The following is a 27384-nucleotide window of genomic DNA, read 5'->3' as shown; positions in this document are numbered from 1 at the left end:
ATATCTGCCCTAGATTAATTTATATCATTAACCTATTACCTTTCCAGGTCTCTTTCTTGTTTTTTGCTTGAATAAATAGGCTTATCATGCAATTCATGTGGCATAAAGAATAGTCTTGCTTGTCACACAAGATCCTTAAAAAATCTAGAGCAACTAGAGGAGAGGTCAGCAACGTATGGCACGCGGCTCGCCAGGGTAAGCACCCTGGCGGGCCGGGCTAGTTTATCTACCTGCTGACGTGGCAGGTTCGGCCGATCGCGGCCCCCACTGGCCGCGGTTCGCCGTCCTGGGCCAATGGGGGCGGCGGGAAGCCGCGACCAGCACATCCCTCGCCCGCACCACTTCCTGCTGCCCTCATTGGCCCGGGATGGCGATCCGCGGCCAGTGGGGGCCGCAATCGGCCGAACCTGCCACGTCAGCAGGTAAATAAACTGGCCCGGCCCGCCAGGGTGCTTACCCTGGCGAGCCGCGTGCCAAACGTTGCCGACCCCTGAACTAGAGGTTACATGGGGTTGCCAGATTTGCATTTATATTAATCTAGCATCCCTTCAGTAGCTCTGTGTACACACCAGCCTGGTTTGATATTGAAAATAGCTTAGCTATGCCATATATAAAAGAATAAAGGGAATCAAGTAACTTAAAAGGCTTCCCCTACCCTTACGGGAAAATTCAATATTCGCATCTACATGGGCCATCTTGTAAAATGTTAAGATGATTACAGCATCTGATCTTACTAATTCTCTTCTTGTATGACTCTGGGATAACCTGTGCCTCACAATCAAGGCCAACTCCACACTTAAGACAATTTGGATAGAAAAAGGATTATATTACAAGATGATAGACTGGCCTTCTTTGATTACATGTTGAACAAATATCAGCTACCACTGTCTCACAGTTCCTTCTTTCAGCAGCTATGCTCAAGGATTCATCTAAGAATAGGAGACAACTGCTTTGTTTCAGTGTTCTCACCTCTAGGGGAACATGTTAAGAAATATGGAAACAAAAGTCTCTTTGTATGAATTACTTATCAGTGGCTTTATGCTTTCTATTGCCCCCTAAATCTCAGTCTCAACAAAAAAACAAAAAACAAAAAAGGGAAAAATTACTTAGCCTAATTATCACAACAGAAAGCTGGGAGGATATCTGGCTTAATGTGAAAGATACTTCAAGTTCCTTATCCTTGTGATTCTTCCAGAACAAGATACTAAACAGGTACTACTGTACTCCGGAACATTTGTTTAAGGCTAGATTGGTAACTCACATGGAGATGCAAACAGCCACGTGACAACCTTTCACACATCCTCTATACCTGTCAAAAATGCGTGTATTTTGGAACGCCATATTCAATGCCCTCTCAAAAACTTTAAGTGTTGCTTTCTTTCCTTCTCCAAGCTTGTGTATTTTAGGGGTGCTGAACGAGTTGGTATTACCAGTTAGCACTCAGAAATGGATTGCATTAAGTATGTTAGTGGCCAAAAAGAGTTATTTTGAGAAAATGGAAATCTGCAATTTCTCCCTCATACATAGATTAGTTTAGGGAGCTCTCTGCTACTGCATTGATAGAAAAATTACACCGTGTAACAGAAATGCTTGGAAAAAATATGAGGGGCCTGGTCACACATTAAACTATTACATACTTTTGCAAGTTAGTATATATTAGTCCCTGATACTCAAAGGTTATATTCTCACTTATTTATCTATGTAGTCACTTTAATAATTGATGCCCTGCATGACGCCTACAGGTTTAGGGGTGGTTTTTTGTTTGTTTGTTTGTTTTGCATCTTTTATAAATGATGAATGATGAATGTCGAATTTTGTTATTTATATGATATTTCCATCTTGCACATGCATTTTTATGCTTTGTTTTGTTATGTGTTTATATTTTACATAAAAACAAAAAAAGTTCTTTTTTAAAAGAAAACTTGGGCATGCTTATTTGATTCTTATTAGAGGGGTGTACCAGTAGTGCAATTGTTAAGTGTCTGTCAGCACTTCCTTTGTAAATCCATTCTGTACATGTGGGGATGCTATACTGACCTATTAAAATTCCCTGGTACAACTATCTTTTCAGAACATTAGCAATCATGTAACAGCAGATTTTTGTAACTGAAAATAACTGGAGAAAAAGTTCAGAGCTACACAGGCTATACCACTAATCCTTAAAAAATAGATTACAGGTCCTAAATCATAGATTCTTAGTATCTTTTATACAGTATAAAGGAGTTATCCTAATGAGGATTCACTGAAAGGTACTGTCTGCTTTATGTGGACACACAGTAAAAGGTAGGCTGGTTCAGTGGCTAAAGCAGAGGATTAGGGATGAGGAAATCTGGGCTGTATTCCTGGTTTGGCCACAATCTTCCTGTGTGACAGACTAAATCACTTAATCCTAAATTTTAAAAAGTCATCTCTAATTTCATGTGCTAAATTTTGCACACTTATTGCTTTATTTTCAAATGTGATGGATGTCTAGTGTTTGCCAATCAAAGTTAGAGAGCACTTTTGAAAATATGCCTCTTAGCCTCTCTGTGCCTCAGTTTAATCACCTGTAAAATGGAAATGTAATCTGAGGAGTTGCAAGTTATAATTAACGTATGCAAAGTCCTCTGAACTCCTTGGATGGAAGGTGCTATAGAAGTACAAAATATTATCACACATAATTGCAGAAAATATTAGAGGAATTACATATGCTTCATCAAGAGTAAAAGGACTACTTTAAGTCCTAACTTCATTATGTCCCATCATTTTCTTCCAAGAATGCAATAGTCAGCAGGCAAACTGCGATGTGCTTTCGCTTCACTGTGTCTCAGAGAAAGGCACTGGGATATGATTCAAGGCCACTGAAGAGGAAACTTGCAGCATACTCAAAATTCCCACTGTTAAATTTTCATTATTTAAATGAATCAGAACACAGATATTGGCAAAATGGTCAGATTCAAAACCATTATGTATGCTCTTTGGAGTTGCAGGTGCTTGACATCTTTGAAAATAAAGCCTACATTTGAGGCACCCTTACTGAGCGAACACTTTTGAAAATAAGTTCCTAAGTGAGTTGATTAATGAATCAACAATGTGCCCTTGTAGCCAAGAAGGCTAATGGCATATTGGGCTGCATTGGTAAGAGCATTGCCAGCAGATCGAGGGAAATTATTATTCGGCACTGATGAGACCTCATCTGGAATACTGTGTCCAGTTTTGGCCCTCCCACTACAGAAAGGATGTGGACAAATTGGAGAGAGAACAGCGGAGGCAATAAAATTATTAGGGGGCTGGGGTACATGACTTATGAGGAGAGGCTGAGGGAACTGGGCTTGTTTAGTCTGCAGAAGAGAAGAGTGAGGGGGGATTTGATAGCAGCCTTCAAGTACCTGAAGGGGGGTTCCAAAGAGGATGGAGCTTTGCTGTTCTCAGTGGTGGCAGATGACAGAACAAGGAGCAATGGTCTCAAGTCACAGTGCGGGAGGTCTAGGTTGGATATTAGGAAAAACTATTTCACTATGAGCGTGGTGAAGCCCTGGAATGGGTTACCTAGGGAGGTGGTGGAATCTCCTTCCTTTGAGGTTTTAAAGGCCAGGCTTGAGAAAGCCCTGGCTGGTATGATTTAGTTGATGTTGGTCCTGCTTTGAGCAAGGGGTTGAACTAGATGACCTCCTGAGGTCTCTTCCAACCCTAATATTCTATGATTCTATGTCACATATGAAGTTTGAGGTAATATATGTCATTATCACATATAAAGTTTGTGGTAATATATTCACAGTACATCATTATAACTCATTTGCTTATACATTTTGAAAATAGGAAAATGAATTTCATAATTCTTTGAAAAGCCAGACATATATGCATGTATATACAACATTTTCTCATGAATCCAGGAATTTGTATTAATTTTGTCACTAATGTCTATTACATTTTACCTTCAATATCAAAAACATCTTGTTTTGCATCTGGAGAATTCCAACAACCATCCAATAGAAGAAAAGATTTTATATATATACGCACATCTACCCGTGAGCAAAGACAATGAGTTAAGACATATTGTGATTACTGTATACCCAGTTAAATAAAGGCATAGCCATAGGAAAGAGAGAAGAAATTGAATTACTAGTCTCTGAAAAAGGGTTTCAGAAGACAATTTAATTTTCTCATTATTAGGCTCTGTAGTATCTCATAGATGAACTAGAGAGAGAAAGTGGGAATTAGAGTTCTGAGATGAAATCCTGGCCCTACTAAGTCAATGGCGAAACTCTGACTGACTTCAAATAGGCCCAGAATTTCACTTCTAGACTCTTACAATGAACTATGTATATATTTTTCAATTAGTTCATGAACAGAACAATCAAGATAGGTCTTTACCAATGTAATGACTGTTTTCGTTCGACAAAAAATCAAGGAAGATCGTAGACATTATATAGGCTAGCAGTGGCTTTTAGTGTTTATTACTTTCTCTCAGAAATATTCCTTTTTAGCTATGTTTTTACACAGTTCTTGGGATAAAACATGCAGAGCACATCTGAGTGTTCATATTAAGGGTTTGTGTTTCAGAGCAGCCTTATAACATATAATAGCAATACATCATTACACAAATGCATCATTAGAGCGACAAATCTTTTGAAGATATTAAATTGCTGTATTACTGTCAATCATCAAAGCAATGTAGCTTTGATGACGTGAGAGCACTAAGTAACGTTAATGCCAGCATAAACCTGTCAGTTACCGTACAGCATTTTTAGACTAAACAACATTGCAGTGTTCCTTTAACATGAATATGTAATCCTCAAACATCACCTTATTGGGAAGAAAATCTTTTTTTTTTCTTTGATGCTGTGTTCGAGAGAGAGAGAGAGAGAGAGAAAATTACTCTTAGGAATCATTTATATTTTTCTACCTGCACAACCTTCCCATTTGCTGCAGCTTATTAATGGTTAGTTTTGACTCACCAGAGTACAGATTGGTTTTAAAAGTGAAGAGGTCAAGTTTAATTCCCTATCCTCCGCCACTTTCCGAAGTTACACTTCCTTTTAATCAATGAGCAGAACTACCTGTCATGCTAATCTATATATCTGAGCCCCATAAAGTTACCATTTTTGGAAGTAAGTTTGAATTTCCCCTTAACACTCATTGCAACAAAGAACACATGACTGTCTCATATGCTAAAATGCATTAGAGTATTGATTTTGCTGCCTTAGAGGTAGAATCTTGATATAAGTACAACTATCTACATTTTAATACTTACAGTGAAGATGCTATGGATCAGTTGCTACCTTTTGGAAGGAAAAAAAAGCATTTAAACCAAAAGATTTGATGGTTATCTGTGGGCAGCATGTCTACCAGATTACTCCCTTTGACTTTTGGGGATCTGTTTCTGGAAATCTTTGTACTGAATGGAAGAGATTGGTGTATTGGCAGCACAGACACAAATACCAGTGTTCAATCGACAGATAGATTATCTGGGAGAGAATTACATGTTTTTTTCTTCATTCAGGGTTCTTGATTCAGAATATGTTCTCACAGATTTAGTCAAAGCACTAGCCTTTAACAGGGAGAAATTCTTGTTACATTATGAAATTCAGAATTCTGTTTGGAAGAGCTGAAATATATGAAACATTTCATTGTAGAAGAAGATTTTCTATCTCTAGTCTTCAAGGCCAAATAGTCAAATATGAAAATGTATACTTCTCAGTTTGGAGAAGAAAAGAATTTATAAAACAACAATAACAACATAATTAGGGCTAACTTCAACATAGTTCAGAGCCCTTATGTGAGGATTTATGGACTTTTAGCAGGGTGCTAATTATCCGTGACTGATGCTAATACAATTTCTTCATTTCAATGATTAACCCTTTGTTAACGTGTGCATTTGTATCTCATTTTAAGTCTGTATAGTTTTATTTTTTTGCATTCCTTTGTGTTTGAACATTTAAATCCCGCAGTTCTGATTCTGGCTACATCTGGTAACTTTTCCTTCATTTGGGTAGCTTTTGGTATACAAAAGTGATATCCTTCTCCATCCTGCCATTCATGGCTATTGTTTTACTTTATCCACAATAAAAATATTGGACTTCAATAAACACACTGATTCCTCCAGTTTTCTCTCCCAAGATTTTTGTATGTAGCCTATTAAGGCAAGGCTATTACTGCATTCTAAAGTTGAGGATATGTTACCAACAGAGAGTACTCAAACACTTAACCACAATCTCATTAACCGTTTTACGCACAAAACTCACCTCATCCATTTTATGAGAAGTAAAGTCCCCCCTCAGTGTACTCATTTACTCTCCTTTTCTATACTGATATCCAGCACTCAAAATGAAAGGGGAAGAAGTTAATAGATGGCTACACTATACTCTCCAGTTCTTACTACTAGGGGGGAAAAGGTAAAATAATTTAAGCAAAGAAAAAGTTGCAGCATCACATTATATTTTGGAGATCATCCACCACTTCACCCCTACCCTCCAATTCAGGCACTGCTCTCCAGAAGATCACATTGCTCAGAACTAGACAGGGTCAAGAACTTACACAAATTAATGCAAAACTATTTGTAGTTTGTACTTGCTTTGTGTTTGGTTATGAACTAGAAATTTCAATGAAAAATCCACCGTATTTTACAAAACTTTGACTAAAATACACACTACTTCTCAGGTGATAATTAGTCCATCTCTGAGGAGACAAAGCCTAATCTGAATGAATGATGGTTTTAAAATTCTAATTTTCATGTGATTTTTATGCAAAGATAATCATTTTGCCCATTTCTGCTGAAAAGGGGACACAAAATCACCTGAAACAAAAAATTAAATATTCTTATACATCTTTTTCTAAAAAAAGATCACCAGTTTTGTATAGCTTTCCTCAGAATATGCATATTTTACTAAGACTATCACCGTGTCCTCACTACATAGCAGACCAAAGTATTTGAATATCTTAGTCTGAATCTCCCTCACTACTCATAACAACTCCACATTAACAGGCAGAATTTTTCATTGGGTTTCAAAATTTACAGGTGACGTGAACATTTCCTGAATTACTGTTAATTGTTCCTAAAGGGATACAAAACCATTTGAACAGTTCTCATAATGATGACATTTTTATGAGACCGTTTAATTGGCAGCCCATTAATCACAGAGTTTAATATCAGTGACTCCATATGTAAAGGACTGTTTGATACTGAAAGTGATTTTCAGTCCTGAATCCTCAGATTTAATCTATTCTACAGTGGATTTCATCCATTGCAGCGTAAAGTCCATTGAAAAACATTTTTTTAAACTGAAATCAAAAGACATTTCCTTTCTGAAGGATAGATGAATTTTTGAGGATTCAGTACTATACATTTTCTTTCCTTAAATCCAAAAATAAAGGGAAGGTTGAAAGACAGCAACCACTGGAAGCTATTAATTGCACTGCTGCCTTTAAATTGATAAAGAAAACTATGTATAGGTGGAAGTCTATTTCCTTTACTAGGTTCATATCTCCTTTTTCCTCTTGAGTTGGTGGGAAACTGCTACAGATGTGTTTCATATTAAAGAGCATTGATTTAGTGACATCTGCTGACTTTACAGATTGCTAAACTTGACTCCAGAATAGTAATTTTACAATAAGATGGACTAGAGCATGAAACCGTTGGCACTTAGGAAACTCCAATTAGTAAAGATGCTTCAGTGTGTCTCCTCAACAACACAGGTTATTGTGATCAGATTTAACCTGTTCTCTACACTGGCTTCCTATAGACTATCAAATCAAGTTAAAGTTCTCAGTCCTTATTCAGGTGCTTCAGGGCCTGAACCCAGAATATCTAAAACTCTGTCTAAAGCTCTGCGATGAACGCTGTGGTTGACAGATATGCTCCTCTGGCACAAAGGAACCCTCTGTAATAAGGGTAAAGCACATCTGTGCGCGAGACAGAACTTTCTCAGTGACCAGTCTGAGACTCTGTGATAAACTCCCCCAGGAACTAAGGACAATCACAAACCTCACTGTCACAGTTTCAGGGTAATTGAATCTGTATTCTGCCTCCGTATTCCACTACAGGAACGTCCAGTCATATCTCAGGCTTCTAATCAGGGACGGCTTTAGTACCCGCGGGGCCCGATTCGAATACCCAGTGGCGGTCCGGGTCTTCAGCAGCACTTCGGCGGCGGGGGGTCTGCTCCGCGTCTTCCACGGCACCGAAGGACCCGCTGCCGCCGAAATGCCGCCAAAGACCCCGGAGCGGACCCCCCCCCGCCGCCGAAATGCCACCGGAGCAGACCGCCACCAGGTGAGACTAAGGCGCAGGGCCCTCTTAGCTGCGGGGCCCGATTCCGGGGAATCAGGGGAATCGGCCTAAAGCCAGACCTGCTTCTAAACATCACCTGTCTCTGGAGAGGGAGCCATGTGGTTTTAAGGCTGCATGCAGCTCAGTGCCATACATACACTGTGATATCCCCAGCAAGCCAGTCTGCCTAACAGCCAACACCTGTGTTTGGCTTTCTCTCCAAAGACAATTAGTGTTTTACCAATGACCACATAGCCCTTCCAAAGCAAAGTACATTTATTATGAGAGCAAAAGCATCACAGAGGAAAAACATAAAAACAATAAAAGGATTTAAATCCTCACTAAACATAACAGGAATTTCCCATCTTCCGCATGAGCAGTCCGGTAGGACAAAGTCTTTCCAACCCTTCTGCAGGGGTTAGGGCCACCCTAGGACCTAAGGTCCTGTCTGTTTGCTGAATCAGAAGAATCAAGAGTCTGTTTAAACTCAGCTTTTTATACCAGAAATCTTGCTTTGTCTCCTAGGCTCTTGAAAACAGATAAACAGATAAAACCAGTATCTCCCCGACAAGGTCAAGCTTGAAAGGCTGGGTTTTTACATAACAAGTGTTGGAGGATGTAGTGAGGTGGAGTGGTCTCCCACTGAGCCAGACGGGGAGGGGCCACTCTCTCAGATTCCTGGTGGGCAGGACAGGAAGTTTAAGAGGTGGGGTCTCTAGCTCAGTTGAGCCTGAGCCAGGGAAGGAGATGGATGTCCCAAGCCTGCTGCAAGGCCCCAGGCCCTGCTACCAAGCAACAAGCACCTTGACTCCAGAGGAGGCGGAGAGAAGCAACCAGGATTGCCAGCGGCCGAATACCCCAATGAGACCCCAGAACTACGTAACCCCTTGTCATAAACAGATAGTTAAGGGTTAATGCCTCTTTTACCTGTAAAGGATTAAGAAGTTCACCTAGCCTAGCTGACACCTGACCAGAGGAACCAATGGGAGGACAAGATGGTTCAAACGGAAGGAGGGAAGTTCCCTTTGTCTGAGTTAGTTTCACTTTTGACCGGAGTGGGAAAGCTCCAGAATTCAGCCTCTTATCAAGTAGTGAGTATTAGTGAAGGGAATAAATAGGTTTATGTTTATTTTCTTTTGTAACTTGTCTTGTGCAATTAGGGAATAATCAAATTGGGTATTCTTTTGTGTACTAAGTTTTTGCCCAGGAGAACATCCTCTGTGTTTTGAATCTGTTGTCTGTGAGAGTAGCTGGTATGCTAATCTCTCCCAGAGGGTTTTCTTTTACCTTTCTTTTCTTTAATTAAAAGCCTTTTTTTAATAACCTGATTGATTTTTCCTGGATCCACCAGGAGTTCGTGGGAGAAAGGAGGGGGGATGGTTAATTTCTCCTTGTTTTAAGATCCAAGGGGTTTGGATCTGTGTTCACCAGGGAATTGGTGAAGAAGTCTCTCAAGGCTACCCAGGGAAGGGAATTAGTACTTGGGAGTGGTGGCAGCAGACCAGATCTAAGCTATTAATTGAGCTTAGGGGTTCACATGCAGGTCCCCATATCTGTACTCTAAAGTCCAGAGTGGGGGTGAAACCTATGACACCCTTCTCCAGCCTAGGGTAGGAAGTAGACATTGGTCCAGTTTTGCAGTCAGAACCCAAGTTAGCATGTTGCGGTGGGATACCCGCTGACCTAGTGGTGGAGCCCTCCACCACTGTCAGGGCCCTGGGCTGGGACCCGGTGGAGTAGGGTGGGCCCAGGTCCCCCTACCCCTGTGGCTGCCCCACCCTTGTGGTGGCCACCTACCCACCTTACACCAAGAGGCCTACATTTGTTTGCCATCTGCCTGAGTCAGGACATCAGGCAAAAGACTGCATATAGCCCCGCCCTGCCTAAGGATCCAAGCTCCCTAGACTGTTTGGTGCTCTCTCCTGTCTGAAGGCCTGTGCTCCCTAGACAGTTTGTTGCTCTGCCTGAGGGTCAGAGCTACCAAGGCTGCTTTGCTGCTCTGCCCTGCCTAAGGGTCAGAGCTACCTAGACTCTTTTGCTGCTCTCGTCTACCTCACCAAAGGGGCTTCAGGCCCTGGGACTTGATTCACTAATTCCCTGATAATTGGTGGTGCCCCAGTGACGTAGTGAGGCAAAGTGGCCTCCTACTGAGCCAGAGGGGGAGGGACAACCACTAACCCATCTCCAGAGGATCTGCATTAACCCCCTCCGCCCCCTCTCCCCCTGGGATTCCCCAGGAAACCCATTTAATAAGTCAGGAACACACAAATACACATCATCATTTGTGTGGGTGAAAATATGGGCTATAAATATTCTACAGCTCATGCTATCTGGCCCATCTGAATATAAGGGCTTTTTGAGATTTTCATGTTTCAAATATAAAGTACAATATAGTCCTCAAAGATGCTGCATTAGGGTTGCAGTATCTGTCACACTCACCACTTCTCCTTCAAGTGCAAGGAACATGTCTTTGACCTTGCCTTCTCTAACATAAATACATAGTTGTTTTCAGTGTTGTTGTAGCTGTGTTGGTCCAATAAACAAACAGAAGTTGATCTAATAAATGATATTACTTCACCTACCTTGTCTCTCTTAGAAATACACAGTGACATGTATATTTAAAAAAATGAACAACTAAAACCCTGTCAAAGCAAGACATTCCACTGCACATACTTCTCCCCTGGGGACAGGATGAGATAACTAAACATGTGACAGATGTGACATGGGACTTATGCACTACTGGAAGTTATTCAGATACCATAGTGTAAGAACTTATATAGAGTAGAATAGAGTCCCTATAAAATATTAATGGCATAAATATTTAAAGTACAAAATGAACCACTGTATATTAGGCTTCTCTTTTCTATTCATTTCTAGTATGCCCATCACACTACCATATAGGTTTTATGTACATAAATTTGTCAAGGATAATTGTCTGCAAAAAGGCCTAGGCTCTCCACTTCCCCATTGTAATATTGACTTTCACAAAGGGGTTATGAAAGTGGTCGTCTTCCAGGAAGCCATCACTTGACCATGCAGGTCCAGCACCTTGCAGCAGATTTGAAACTGAAGATTGAGACATTTACATGCTCAGATGTGCTTCCTTCAGACTGGCCTATTTAGGAACATATGAAACCTCCCAGCTCATGGTTAATCCTGGCCTACTCATTGTTGATCCTTCCTGCATGATTTGCTACTGAAACTTTCCTGGATTGTGGGTAGGCCATTCCAATTTAGTTGCAAGGAACAGATGTTTCACCTGAAAGTTGAGTACAGTGCTAATGCCACAGTCAAACAATTGCCCACAAGATGAAAAAATGATGGCATAAGGGAGGCATGTCATTGCCACTACTTATCAAATTAAATCACTGAACTGTTTTACATTATTTTTCCTAAGCAAAGAAACTAGTTTATGCTATAGAATAATACAGTAAAAAATATATATATATCCATGTCCATCTAGGATCTTTACAGTTGCCAATAGGGTGCACATCATAGCTACTCAGAACTTCACAGCTTTAGTGACAATGGAACTCGGATCCTCCTGCTCCAAAGGAATAGGCCTCTAACACTTGAGTTAAAGGAATATCTCAGTTAGCACTACAGGGGCTATGGTGTAGTCGAAGAATTCTGATTCCATCCAGAAAAAGGCAGTACACATCCCACTAGCCAGGTGATTACATGGGGTGTCATGGGGAAATTTCATAGATGGCAAATGCATATCATTCTAAGTAACAGCTGTGCTGTCGGCAGAGTTATTCTTGACTAGCAGTAAAGGCTTTAAAAAGAAGCAAGGGAAGTGCCTTGTGATCACTTGGAGTACTAGACAGATGACTGGCAGCTGGCCTCAGGAATTCAGACTGATGAACCAGGAAACAAATAATCCCAAGATTTAAGATACCTAGGACAAAGCAATTCAAGTGGGACCTTAACAACGATCCAACAGAGAGGCTTTTCAGATGGGACCATTTCCATAGTACTTGAAATATCTTTAATTCGACTTTGAATGATAAAGCTAGGAAAAGCTGCGTCTATGTCTAGATATTTTACACAGTTGAGATTAGTATTAGCTCTGTACTGTTAATGACAGCAGCTATAGAGTAGTGTGGAAGTTATCAGCTTGTTATAGACTAAGAAATGCTGTATTGAATATATTGTTTGGGATTGTGATTATATTAACTGAAGTTTAGGTACACTAACACCTATTGTATTGGTGTGTACATGCACATGCTCTATCGACTCTTGGGTCTATATAATTCACTAGGTATGAGTGCTACAATTGCAAAGTATAGTTTAAAGATAAAGCCACTTTTGAGTTAAAGGAAAAGAGTTTGAGCATCTTAAAACATTAATTCACACATTATACAAGTCCTTGGAAATCTGATCCTATTTGATTTAAAATAAAAAAAAATCAATTTTCATTGTAAAAAAAGTCCATCGCACATAGTTCTTACTTTTTAAACAGGATGTTTACTGTTTCTGTGTCGTGCGGAAATATTCATTAAACTTTTGAAAAAAAAATTACCCTATAATAACTAAATACATATGGAACAAGGTATTTTAACATTTTAACTTTTAACATAGTTAGTGCTAATTTTAAAACTTCTTGTTAATATTTCAGGGTAGTTATTTTTAGCTGAAACTAAAAGCAAACAAGCTGACTTTTTCCCCATGAAATGTCAAGATTTTTGTAGTAATCTGCTCCAGTGAGATTTTTGCAGGAAACATTCTCTCTTTCTGCATTCAGTTACTAGCAATGCCTTTTGTCCTGTAATTGAATTGAATCAACTCCTAGACTCATTCGTCCTAGACAGTTCCATCATTTGTGCGCTCTGAAGATGTATTACACTAATATATCGTCAGAACGACCAGTGTTATGATGATACATTAGTGTAATACATCTTCAGAGCTTTAGCACTGTCCAGAAACAATAGGGCTAGTATTGGATTCAGTTCAATCATGGTGTGTGCGCCCACACACACAGGAGGAGAAGGGGGCATGAAGAGAGACTGGAGTTTGCTAATAAGGGGAGGGAAGTCACAGCATGAAAATGGAAAAAAAAACTACCTCCAAAACATCAGACTGCCAATATTATTGAACTGCAAATACTTAGTGTATTACAGGCAATAGAGAGTGAACTGGCTGTGAATATTCTGTTTTGCAGGTGTTTATTATTCTGCTGTTACCTCGAGCTATACTGTAGATGATTCAGGTAGTGGTGCCTGTTGTTAAGGTTGCTCAACACTTTCCATTGTAAGACCCTGTTTTCTGTTGCTTATAACTTTGACAGACTTTAAGCCTTTGAGCTTAAATTTCCCATGCTGTTTGTCTGTCAATGGCTGATTTATTTTATTTTTATATTATATTTTATTTTATTTTTTAAACATCAGCAAAAATGGTTCATCTGTTTCTCAGAATAAGTTATTTCTTTCTCTTTAGTGCCTCCTTGCTTTGGCACAGAGACTTGAAATTTGGCGAGGGGATCCTGTTAGACAGGAGCTGCTGTGTTGCCAGGCTTTGGGACTGGGAGGAGGGATGCTGTCTTTCCTGTTCTTTTTCTGTTCTTTCCTGTTCTCTCAATGCTTACTCCTGCAGGCAGTGAGGAGAGAGAGAGGTAGTAGCCTGATCTGAGTTCAGAAGGGTGAGGAGCACGGCCAAAGGGGATGGGGAAAAGAGAGACCGGGAGAAGGTGCTGTTGAAACTGTGAGAAAGAGCTGGGGAACAGGACAAAGAGTCAGAGGGAGGTGGGGTGACTGAGATGAGGAACCTGAGATGAGGAGGGGCAGAAGGGAGACTGGGACTGAAACAACACAAGCTGGAGGGGCCAGAGGCAGAAGGGTAGGTAACCACTAGAGGAAACTCAAATAGCTGTGAAGCCCACTGGCAAAATGTGTACCTCATCTCCTTCTAGTGGATGGGTCACATAGAGGATGACAACCTACTACTACTAGTTAGCTCAAGTGGCAGATGTCTGTGCTATTCATCTAAACAGGGGTGGCTCCAGGCACCAGCACAGCAAGCGCGTGCCTGGGGCGGCAAGCCATGGGGGGCGGCCTGCCAGTCGCCGTGAGGGAGGCAGTCAGGCTGCCTTCGGTGGCACACCTGCGGGAGGTCCGCTGATCCTGTGGCTTCGGCGGCAATTCGGCAGCGGGTACGCCGAAGGCGCGAGACTGGCGGACCTCCTGCAGGCGTGCCGCCGAAGGCTGCCTCACTGCCGTGCTTGGGGCGGCAAAATACATAGAGCCGCCCCTGCATCTAAATGTTTTAATTCTACTGATGAACTATGAGGGTGTGAATATGGTTCCAACAGGGTCTACTCTGTTTTTTCAATTTGCTTTTTAAAAACCTAGGAAGTACATCTAAAAAGTACGTTCAAAGAACATTCAGTTTGCGAAGTCAAGCACTCAAAAGTTAGGAAATGCCAGAATAAAGGGCGCTTGTATAAACTTTAATAGAGTCTTTAATAACATGATCACAGACTATGTTTTCCATAGGACACCTGCTCATTCAGCGCATCATGCATTTTTCAGTAACAGCAAAGGACCTAGACAGATTTGCAACTGCCAGCTTCATCCATCTCTTTTTGATTCACCACCAGTCACAATCCTCTTATTTTACCTTCTCCGTCCCCCCCACCCCAAAAGAGTGAGAAAAGAGAAGCATATCTGAAAGCCTTGTGCATGTGTAAAACAAATAGCTGCCAAAGCAACTTGTTGAAAGAAGAGGAGGAACTGCAGGTCATCTCCTTCCCTTGCTCACTTGGGGCATGAACCAAATCAATGGAGTGGATCAGCGCCTTGCAAAATTACTGCCTTGTGGTATTTAGATGGGGGTCCACTTTCCGTATACAACTCCTCTTGGTAACATTTGCAGTGCTTGCTTTCCAAAGATGGTAATATAACAAGTATGGTGTGTATGCAAGTGTTTAAAACTAGCATTATGTTTCAGACAGACCTTAATTCTTTAAGATTCTGGTTTCATTCTTAAACTATGGATGTTAAACTTTGCTCTTCAATGTCAGAACAAAATAAATACCTACTATTTAATCAAATGACATTTCAACAATACGAGAATTTCAGATTACAAACTACAGTTTCACATTCCTTTTGGCGTTACACTGTGTGTGTAGATTCTGTGGATTTACATAATGGGTTTGTATAATGAATATTTATATAATGCATTCATTTACATAATGACTAAGTTAAACATTCACCATAAAGATTACAGGCCAATAATTTATGTACTAAGTTAAAAATCATCTTTAAATATATTTTATTTTCATTCACATTAAAGTTTTATTTTATCTCTTGTTCAAAAAATTGTATCAGATCTCATCCAAGTAGAGGCTGCATTGATGCAAACCATGATAACTTTTCTGAATTAGGCTACATTGAATCATTTGTATACAGAGATTTCAGTATCTTATCTTTTAGTAGCAGCTTTGACAAACAATTCCAGAATCTTTTAAATATAATTCTTTATTATTTAGCACTGTATTCTTGTTCTGATGCATGTATGTAAGCCTCACTATTGTCAGTGGGAGTTCTAGGAGAGAACTGATGAAAAATATGAAGGGCAAATGAACCTTAGCTCTAGATAAACTCAATTTGCAGAAATTAGGATGCAAACACTATAGAGAAAACTAGTGTTTGCAAGTATCCTTTTTTTCCTAATAAATCGAGGCATACCTTGCACATTTTAATTGATTTTTAGTGCTGTTTGTAACTGTTTCTATTCCAAAATACGTGCTCCAATACAGTACAGCTACATTGTTACCTCAAAAGAAAATTACTTCAACAATTTACACGACAGACTACCAGACAGAATATAAACTGTTGGGTTTCCAGGGCTGCTTGTTTCTGTATTGTCATGGAGTTATTTCACAGAGTTTCTGGGCCTTCCTCCTTTCCCACAGACCAGTCCTAAATCCTCTATCCTTATCCCAGAGAAAACAGAGCCATGACAATAGTAAATCAGCTACAATACAGTCAAACTCTATTTCAGTTCTCTGCCAAGAGAGATTTATCAGTGTTTGCTCCTTGTAAGAAGTGGGGTTAAATGCAGCTGGAAACCAAAGTAAATTAGCCATATTATGATTGAGCGTCTTTCTTTATTATCCTAGACAATAGTCACATAAATGCAAGTTAATTAAGCTCAGTTACTTACTCTACAGTAAGTGTGGGTTTTTTGAGATACTCTGTCCACACAGATTCCACTCTTGGTATACATATGCCCCAGGTGCCTGAGATTAGATTCTTTTGAATAGCAGTGTCCCAGCCATCCTCTCGCTTCCCATGGCTAAGGTTATAAAGGGCAGGGTGCAACCTGCAGTCAGTTCCTTTGTTAATTAGAATCCCATTGGAATAGGACTCTGGCTAACGAGGATGGAGGGTGGGTTGTGGAATCTTTGGAAAGCACATCTCAAAGAACCATACTTACTGTTGGGTAAGTAACTTTTCTTTCTCTGAGTGATTGTCCACACAGATTCCACTGCTGGTGTCCAACAATCACATGCCAATTCACCAGACCTGGGCAAGAGGAGTCCTATTTGAATAGAGATTGCAGGACCATCTTACTGAAACTAGCATCTGAGCTGGATGCTGGAACCAGGAAATAGTGAGTGGTAAATGTGTGTCTAGAACTCCATGTTGCTGCCTTAACCATTTCTGATGTGAGGATGCTACCCAGACAAGCTGCAGAAGCTGCTGCAGTCTTAGTAGAATGAGCCCTAATTTGTCCAGGGTCATCCTTTTTAGCTATATCATAACAAGACAATCTGAGACCCACTTGGACAGCCTCTGAGACGATTGCCCCTCCAAGGGCTGTCCCTTAACCCTCTCAGCAAAAGCCACAAAGAGTTTAGGTGTGCACCTGGCCAGCTTGGTCCTCTCTAAATAAAAATACCAGGCTCTCATTATTTCAGTGTGTGGAGTTTCATTTCACTTGTGGCAGAATCAGTTTAGGGAGAAAAAACAGGAGTGAACAGACTGATTGATGTGAAAGTCATTGGTTACCTTGGGCAGAAACCTCAGATGACATCTAAGGGTGACTGTCCTTACAAAAGAACATGTAAGGAGGGCCCATCATGAGGGCCTGAATCTCCCCTATTTTCCTAGTTTTGGCTACCAGCAAGGTGGTTACCAGCAAGGTGGTTTTCATAGACAGGTGATAAGCAGAGCACATAGTCATAGGCTTAAATAGGAAACCCATCAGTCCAGTCAAAACCAGGTTAAGATTGCAAGAAGGAAGGAGTTCCCTGACCGGTGGGAAAACATGGGTGAGCCCTTTTAGAAACGTCACCAGAGGTGGATAAGCGAAGATCATGTGGCCTTGAATGGGAGGGTGACTAGCAGAGATCGCTTCCAAGTGCACCCTTATAGAACTGAGGGACAATCCCAATTGTTTCAGGGAAAGTAGTTATTCCAGAATTGCAGAAATTGAAGTTGTCAATGGTGAAAATTTTTGCTGAACTATCCAGACAGAAAAATCTCTTCCATTTGGTCTTGTATACCAGTCTGATTAAAGGTTTCCTTCTGTTAGCAAATGAACCAGACTCTCCACGATTCTTTGTATTCCCATAATTCTTTGTATATAAAACCCCATGATTCTTTGAACAAAGTGTGTTGTAGCTATAATTCTAGTTTTTGTGCTTCCAGGGACTTTGTAGTTAGGTTAAATATAGTGTGTGACTAAATGGTGGAATGTATATAATATTTTTACCCTGACCCTGTTGACCCATGGAGAATTGTCCAGATGTCCAGAAAAAGACTACTTGTGATTTATAAGGGATACATGTTATTAAAAATGTCTTCATTGATTGATAAAAATGACTCATTGAGAGATGTTTCAGCTTATTGGGAATTACCTGTTGCCACAGATGTTTTCTACAATAAGAATAGAAAGAGGTTTAATGTTTTTTGAAGGGAGTTGTACATTTGCTGGGGGGATTTTCCCCATATCAGCCAATCGTCAAATTAGGGGTACACCTGTATTCCTTGTATCCTCAGTTACTCAGCAATGACTGCCAGAACTTTGGTGAAGACTTATAGGGCCAAAGTGTAGGACTCTGTACTGACAGTGAGATTTGCCAGCTACGAATCTCAGGTACTTCATGTGAACTCGGTATACTGAAAGATGGCAGTATGTGTTCTGTAAGCTGAGAGCCACGAACCAACCACAAGATCCAAGGAAGGGATTATGGAGACTAGGGTAACCATCCGGAATTTGAAACAATGGATGAAGGCCTTGAGATATCTACGGTTGAGGATGGGTGTCCACCCCATTTTCTTCTTTAGGACTAGGAAATAGTGGGAATAAAATCCTTTGCTCCTGAACTCTGGGGATACTTATTCCACTGCTCCCAGCTGTATAAGGGAATCTACCAAATGCTTCAACGGTGTCTCATGACAAAGATCATTGAAAAGGGATGGAGAAGGTGGGATGGGTTGCCACAGCTTGAAACTAGGGTGGGGTACCCTATGCTGACTATTTTGAGGACCCACCAGTCTGAGGTTATCCCAGTCCATGTCTCCTGGAGGAAGAAAGCAGTTGCCACTGGATGGGTTGAAAGGAAGAGGATCCAAAGGTGGTCTAGTCAGGCTCCAAACATGCACCTCAAAACGGTTCTTGCTAGAAGCCCCAGAATGTGGGGCAGCAAAGACGACAGAAAGGGCTGCCACCAATGAAATTACTGTCTCCTGCTCGGGGACTTGGAGGACCACTGTTGCTGATAATAGGGATGTTGTCATCTGTCTGTAGAAAGACTCTAGTCTCTGGTGTTTTCTCTTTGGGACTTAGGCCATGAGAGATCTTCATTTCTTATGCTGATGCTTCTGCTTCAGAAGCCTCACTAAAAAGTCTGTCCCAAGGAGGAAGTTGTATTTTGAGAGTAGCGCTTGATAGCACATTACTCTCATCTGGAGGCTCACTGAAGAATATATTTTCCTCCGAAAGATTCTTTGGATCTTTCTCCTAAAGAATAGATTTATGCTGACCTTGTTGCCTTGATTTTTCCTGAGCTGCTTGAATAATCAGGGTACCAGGTACTGATAAAAAATACTCAAAACTCTTAGTGGATACTTGGCATCTTCTTGGTATCTTCTGTCAGCTCTTTTAGAAATTGCTAGAATTGAGCTAGAAATATGCCAGATCACTTTGGCAGGTTCAAGCAGTCCATAACTGATGGCCATAGCTAGACACTAAAAGTAGAAGGTTGCAGAATATCCCGAGCTTCTCTTGTATGGGCTCTAGTGGGATATCCAGTATCTCCACCATTCTTTTTAGCAAGTCCTGAAAGACTTTTGTCTTATCCATAGAAGCCATGGAGGAGGAATAATGACTACAACTGGGGAGGAAGATGAGATGGTTACAGATAGCTGATGCTGTGGATCAGAAGAGCAATCATCACCATTATATTCCTCCTAACTCTCCATCAGTAGAGGATGGGACACGAGAGGAGCTTAAGAAAATGGGACCTCTGTATTCATTGTGTGGGGTGCAGTTGAAAATGCAGGTTTCATAGCACATGGACTGATTACCCAGGGAAATCAGTATGACCATGGTTAATTAGGGTAGTGAGAACAGGGACACATGGGTGGGCAGCAGGTAAGGGGTTCCCTATGGGTCCTGCATGGTCTGGTATCCTTCAAGGATTCCTCTCTCAAATCTCCAGAAGACTCACATTGAGCTACCCAAGACAGTGAAAGGGAATATTCTTGTGAGGAAGGTCTGCTTTGTTTCTCCTCTTCTGGGGAGATAAAGAAATACACACTTCTATCCAGTGTGCTCTGTGTAGCATCAGTGCCAGGAATGGTTTAGAGATAACCTCCTGCCGCCTTTTAGTGAGAGATGAGTCCAGAACTGGTCAGAATGAAAGGTCTCAGGTTGCTGTGGAGTGCATTGGTGCCACTGAAGAGAGCTCTCAAACTAGTTTGGGTAAGAATTTGGTCAGTACCAAGGCAGTGGTGGGAGTTGAAGCAGTGGTTCTTGGTACGGAGAAACTGTGCTGGAGCTTCAGGTGCAGAGACAGACAGTGCTTGAGGCTTTGATATAGTAGTCAGCACCTATTATTGCTACTGGAGGCAGCACAGTCCTTGTTGTGTGTAGAGACCATTGTGCCAGTTTGGGTTTTGGTGCAGACACATCAGAGCAGGACTCCTTGTGGCCCCTGTTTGAAGTCATCACTGAGATGCCTGATGAGTGGGGCTCATGAGAGGTTTTCTGGGAACCTGGGGTGGTATCTTGGCTCACCAGGACACTTGATGTTTGAGGTGGACCCAGTAGCTGGAGCTTTTTGGAGGGTCTGCCAGGGTTTGATATTGCTTGCATGGACTTTTCTAGGAGAAAAAGTTTCAGTTTTGCCTCCATCACTTTCTGGGTCCTTTCAGAGAAGGACTTGCAAATCTAACCATTCTCTGGAGTACATCCCTCTCCCAGGCACAATAGGCATTGAGCATAGCCATCATTCACAGGTATTGCCTCATCACAAGAGGGGCAAACTTAAACCACAGGGAATTGCTGCTGGCCATTTTGAATTATTGTACAGGGCAGATCCATCTACAAGGTGGTGCATGCGTGGGGGGGGGGAGGGGTTAAACCCCTATGCAGGAAAATCAGTAATCTAAGTCTAAGAGGTTTTGTTTTGTTTTGGTTTTTAATATATGCAAATGGACAAAGACAACTGTAGAACAGCATCAGCATCAGCCATCTTATGCAGAGCAGGGTTCTGTCTCAGCCATCTGCTGCATGGAACTGAATGGAGGTTACAGCTGCTCCACCCCTTATATTCTTGACTACAGGAAGAGTAAGTGGCCAGGGCACAAGTGTCGCCCTAATGGACAGTACTATTCAAAAAACATCCCATTTTGCACAGATAGGGCACATGCACTTCAACAGTGGAAAATCATTTGAAGAAGTATTCTAGTTTTCATTTAGTCCCAAGGGAGCTTAAGGGACATATGGTGACAGGAATATGTGGAATTCTGGCAGAACTGTTAAAATGCACTGGACCACCTATTCTTTTGTGGCTGCAGACACTGTTCAATGTAATCTGGAGAACCTGTCCAAATGACAAAAAGGCATTACTGGCAGCAAAAAGGCTGCTTTTACTATCACAGCATTACTCTTCTAGCCATCCTAGGGAAAGTTTTTCTTCCATCTAGTTGGCCTGAACCACTGATATCTTAAGAAGAAAGAGAAGATCAGTTCAAGCTGGCTTCACTCCTGGTAGTTCCATGATGAAGCAAATCTTCACAGTGCACCAGCTTATCAAGAAGGTATGAGAATTCAAGCACCCCATTCACATTGCATTTGTGGGTATCAAGGCCACGTTTGACTTTATTGACAGGGAATCACTTTGAGTGATCTTGAAACTCACATGCCTCCCTGACAAACTCTGTAGAACGTTCTCTCTTTAATATGATGACTCCTCAAACTGCATTCTTGTAAATGGGAAAAGAACTACCTTCTTACTAATTAGGTCAGGCATGCCACCCCAGAACTCTTTAATGGCATCAGAGAATACGTACTTGATAAGACTAAGTAAAGGGTTGTTGTAGCTGTGTCAGTCCCAGGATATTAGAGAGACAAAGTGAGTGAGGTAATGTCTTTTATTGGACCAACTTCTGTCTCTTTCACCAACAGAAGTTGGTCCAATAAAAGATATTACCTCACCCATTTTGTCTCTCTAAGACCAAGTAAATGCATTTTAGGTATATACCTTGATGTTAAAAACCGTACTAACTTCAATTTTGCCAACGATGTAGCGCTAGTTGTTGAATCAATGGATGAGCTGGTTATGACACTTAAAGCCTAGGAAAGCTCAGTGGCAAAAGTCAGCCCAAAACTTAGTTGATGTAAAACCAAAATTCTTCCAGGTGGCAATTGCAAACACACTGAGGACTCTAGCATCTTCGTGGGTGACCACACAGTCATGACTATTGGTGATTTCACCTACCTCGGCTCTGTTGTCAATAACATGAGTAGCGGCAAGTAAGGACCTGAAACCTGCACTGCATATGTTATCAGTACCTACTTTCACAAATCAAACACACTGGTAAATAGCAATATGACGCTTTGCTGCTAAAGAGCTTTAATGTTTCAGTGACAAGCATTCTGACCTATGGGACAGGCACCACACTGTCAAGATTGAAAAGAAGTTGGACACCATTCAAATGAAGCATTCCAAAATGACTGAAAACATCAACTGGCACTCAACGCTCTCTAAGGTTCTAAGGTCATCTGCTCCAAATGTGTTCCAACTTCCCTGAGAGAGTCGTCTTTGACTTTGACCCAATAAAAGCAGAATGGAAAAGACCCCCTGGAAGATCTAAAACATGATGGCTGGAGAAGCGTTAACAGACACCTGTGCCTTACAGGCATCCAATCCCGTAACACATCAAATTTGGCTCAGAACAGAACATCATGGAGGCACATAATGAATTTGGTGTCCTCTATGCTGTCCAAGCAACAGCATGACAACTAACCTAACCTAACAAGGGAGCAATATCTTGTGGATAATATGCAATGAACAAGAATGGTCTGGATGCTTCCCCTTCAAGAAACCATTAACACTACTTGGCTAAAAGACTTATAGATTGCGTGGCCAAAAGGGACTATAATGATTTCTAGGCTGACCTTCTGTGTCACACAAGCCATAAAATTTCATCAAGTCCATAACTTCTAGATGAGCTAGAACATACCTTTTAGAAAGACAAGCAAGAGTCTTTCACAAGCAACCCAACATATTCCCTCCCCCGTGGACTGAGTGCACTGGTTCTGCTGCCCTCTCAGTCTCTGGCTCCACACAAGCTTGTGACCCAAATTTTGGTTGCAAACAGAAATGCGCTGTAACTGGAGGGAGGTAGCTCTAACAATATTATTTACTGATACATATTTAGTATTATTATACTGTATAGACTATATAGTTACATATTTATTATTATTTTTTCAGAGCTTTTGTCTGTATTTGACTATTGGTAGTTTAGAAAATACATTTTATCCAGTTAAATGAATTTCAGAGAGCATGCAAGTTACATTGCAATAAGCCGTAATTAGTCCACTTCTTTATTGCCATTTGAGGCTTGGTTAACCTTGCCTATTCTAAGGAATTCTTTTTTCTGAACATCGTTCGCTCCTGATTCCTCTTAAGCAGGCAAGGTTAACCAAAACTCAAATGGCAATAAAGAAGTTGACCTAGAATGTAAAATTAAAATCTCTGTGACAAGTTTTAATTAAAACACAACCAAAGCACTGCTCCTCTCCTGAAAAGATAAACAGCTGAGCCAATGGGGTTGCACAGGGATTGCATCTAAAATAAAAAATATCAATTAGAAGCACTTATAAGACATTAGCAAGTTGGCACTAGGGTTCAGCTAATGTAATTCATTTTTTCAGGGAACCCTAAGGAGTGCCTCTTATAAGCAACTTCATATATAAAGCTACCGTTCTAAAGTCTCTCCAAGGTTCCTGATACTATTTTGATTGACATTTAGTTATAAACCATCTTTACGATGCAACTGATTTTTTTCTAGTTTATCAGTGGTCACTTGAAACAGATTTCATTGTCATTGTTTTAAAGGCCAATAGTAACTTTTTCAAATCTTGTTTTGTAAAGCAAACTATTGTTCAGACTCACTTTTAGGCACACTATGCTGTGTTCCACCACATAGAGTAATTAATTGCCATTACTCTGGTCAATATAGAACACATTCAGTCATTCATTCTAAATTAAAAGTATCCAAACATCTGACTAAGCAACCAGAAAGTAATGCCAAGTAACGTGATCTCTCCAGCAACCTTTCAAACTAAATAATTAATGTGGAAGTAAATAAAGGGAAATATAATATTTTAGTTACAGAACAATCATCAAATCAGTCTTATACTCCAGTAATGGGAGACAGTAATTCAGTGACAACATACTCCCAAACAACTCAATGGATTTCAGAAAAGTTCTTTGAAACAAGTGAGAGAGTAGAACAGACCCTTTATGTTTAAAATAAATAAAAATATCCACATAAAAACATTCCAGATCCAGCACCAATGCTGTGTACCACTTCCATTTGGCAGTGGACGGCAATCCTGCTAGACATAAAACACAGAGGACTGTCAGAGCCAAAGCTCTGAAACACGGAAGTGAAGTTCCTTCAGCAGTCAGCAACAGAGATAGACAGGCACTGAAACAGCTGAGGAGTGGAACTCCCTTATACAGCCCCAGGCACTGAAAGCTTGAAGGAGCTACAGTGTACCTGAGCACTTCTCTATGAACACAACTTGCAATAAGGTGCTCTTGCCATCAGTGGGAATATACAGAGGCCCCTGAAGAATATTTTTTTCTATCATACTAAAAACAGTTTAACTCTGTCAGTCACATACAAAAATTACTTTAAAATATAAAAAGAATTCTATATGTGGAATCAGAATCACAATTATTTCTTTAGATATCATGTTTGTTTGCAATTTTTCATGTATAAGTTAATTTAAAACCATTTTGATAAACTATTCTGTATAACAGCATAATCACAATGCTCAGTGGTAGTGAAATATTAAAAAATATTAAATCAGAATGCTGTAAATTTCATCTTTCCTTTTTAGGTATAGAGAACTGTGTCTGAAAGATTCCTTTGTTTTTTGAGATGTTTGATAGATTACTATGGTCAGTTGAAATGAGCATAACCTGCGAACCAGGAACTCTCATCCTGTCTCTGACAATGAATCTCTTCTGTGTCCTTAGACAAGTCACTTAGGCCCAGATTTTCAAAAGTGAAGTTGAATTTTTGGTATCTCAATTTGTGTGTCTAACCCTATGTTTAAGGGCCTGAGTCTAACAGGTGCTGAGCACCCACAACCCTCACTGACTTCAGCTAGAGTTTGTGAGTGCTCACCTTCTCTGAAAATCTGGTCCAATTGTCCTAAACTGGGCACACAAAACTAGTGGTGTCGCTTCCTAATCTATAAAGGCATGAATGGCGATGGATTTCCTGAAAGAGAGAAACTCTGGGTTAAAAAAGGTTTTGTGCTTACCTGATGGAGAGATGTGTCTCCAAGAAATGGAAGGCTCTGGTTTCCCAGTGGCCAAGCAAGTAAGTGTAACATTGCTTCCTTCATTCACAACAATGTCAGTTGAAATACGAGATATCTTCGGAGAAACTGAAATGGAACAATGAGAAACTTTAAAAAAAAAGAATTTTGCATTAGATTGAAAAAGAGTGATTCATTTCCTTTAGTCCTCAGATGTCAGACATATGTCTTGAAGTCCAAACTGTTGGGATTTTTTTTATATCTATAATTTTTTAGCTACATTGGTTTTCATGGTATTTTGCAAACAAATCCTTGTTCAGAATTGCTTACTTGTGACCACCGCTATTCCATCATTTATACAAAGGTACAGCTCATGGATCAGGATGCTCCATATTAAACACTAGGACAACTGCAATCTGCTCCAGTTTATGAAAATTTGGAATCGCTCTCAGATTCCTGGCAATCTGCCAGTGTAGCTCTTGTTTAGGCAAAATTCGGACATGCTCATGTTAGTCCATAATGGACATTAAATTAAAATGCTATTGTTCTCTGAAAAATGATTATGCAAAAATAGTACTTTCCTATTCATTCCATCTGCTGCCTGTGTGTATCTAGAGTTATGTCTCCTCACATTAGTGAGTAAAGTAAGTTTTTATTGCTTTTTACGTCTGTTGGTCCTGCAATGCCAATATAGCCGAGAGAGTGAGCTGCATTTCTTTTTCCTTTCTGTATATCTTAAGCAGAATTGTTCACTAAATTCAATTTATAGGACTAATCGGAATATAATAAGGCTTCAGCAGTGTAACTGAAAACTTCAGTGAGGGCATAACTTGAACACAATGGAGTTTTACAAGGGTAAATGGGAGGATAACATTTGGCCTGCAGAATCTTTATTACTGGTGATGATGCACAGCAAGACAAGAACCAAAGTTGAGTTTTGGAATCCAGGCTGAGCTTTCACTTGTGAAGTGTCTTTTTATGTATTAACTAAGTACCTTTAGTATGGAAGTCATTGAAAGATAACAACAGGGAACACCACAGTGCTATTTCTACAAACATTTTTCAGAGTACAGCCACATTCTCAATGTTAAACATGCAAAAAGTGATATATTCTGGCACCTTGGTACCACTGCATCTTCTAGTAAATTTGATGAAACTTTAGCAATGGCTACATTTTTGTACCAAAAATGCAGTTTTCAAACAAAACTGTTCCATAATGCAAGCATATGCTTGTATTACAGGAAAAAATATAATTATGAGATTTCAGTTTTTTTAATAAAAATATTTATGAAGAAAAACAGATTTCCTCTCTCCTGGGGACAATATCTATTGTCTTTACTGGGCACCTCCTTTACTAACATTGTAATAGCAAAAACCTTCATAATGACAAAAAAAACCTGAAAATGTTCAGAAGATCTTGAGTATTTAGTTTATTCCCTAAATCTTATTAAGGTACAGAAACACTCAAAATAGTTGGATCATATTAGTTAAAAATTCCTGATATCTTAACCATTACTTTTGAAGAAGAAAGGCTAAGGAAACCTTACATTACATTAGAATCTCATTAATTATTACAACCTTTATGAAACAGTGAGTGAATAAACAATTGTTAAACAGCAAGAATACACTGTCCAAAAATGCTTTAAGTTCCTTTTCTGATAACTGCAGTTTGCAGTATTTCACATGGTTGTATACAGTACTGTTAAATATACTATAGTGATCTATATAAGTTACTAAATATGGAACTTCACTGCAACACTATTTAATATTTGCTAAGAAGGGAGACTCATTTTTTTAAATATGGATTATTGGGTTTGGCAATTAGTGAAGTCCAGGTTATTAACACTCTTCTATGTGTATTATGGGACAGATTGTGACTGGACCTCTGTGGGTGCATAATACTTGAGATGGATGCAAGGAGCCTTCTAAATTCAGTGTAGGTGTCAGCCACAACTGTAGTCCCTTGCATTCCCTGCACTAGAGCAAGCAGCAGTGTCACCCCCACACCTCCAAAAGGTTTCAGCAGAAGGGTGGGCCAATGGCTCTGACCCAGGGCCGGCTCTAGGTTTTTTGCCGCCCCAAGCAAAAAAAAATTTGGCTGCCCCCCCCCCCCCCCCCCG

The 27384-nt window shown here is 40.3% G+C and overlaps 1 protein-coding gene across 1 annotated transcript in view; it reads right to left on the bottom strand.

Annotated features, from left to right (window-relative positions):
* Nucleotides 1–27384, bottom strand: part of LOC113407226 (neuronal growth regulator 1) — a 616762-nt gene that overhangs the window by 201506 nt on the left and 387872 nt on the right. Inside the window, exon 3 of the mRNA XM_026655455.1 lies at nt 25268–25393. Within this exon, the coding sequence (XP_026511240.1) occupies nt 25268–25393 (126 nt within the window). The remainder of the gene's footprint in view (nt 1–25267; nt 25394–27384) is intronic.

This window comes from Terrapene carolina, unplaced genomic scaffold (assembly GCF_002925995.2).
Source record: "Terrapene carolina triunguis isolate 2854851 unplaced genomic scaffold, T_m_triunguis-2.0 Scaffold210, whole genome shotgun sequence".
Taxonomy (NCBI): Eukaryota; Metazoa; Chordata; order Testudines; family Emydidae; genus Terrapene; species Terrapene triunguis.
This window is presented reverse-complemented; position numbering and strand designations above follow the sequence as displayed.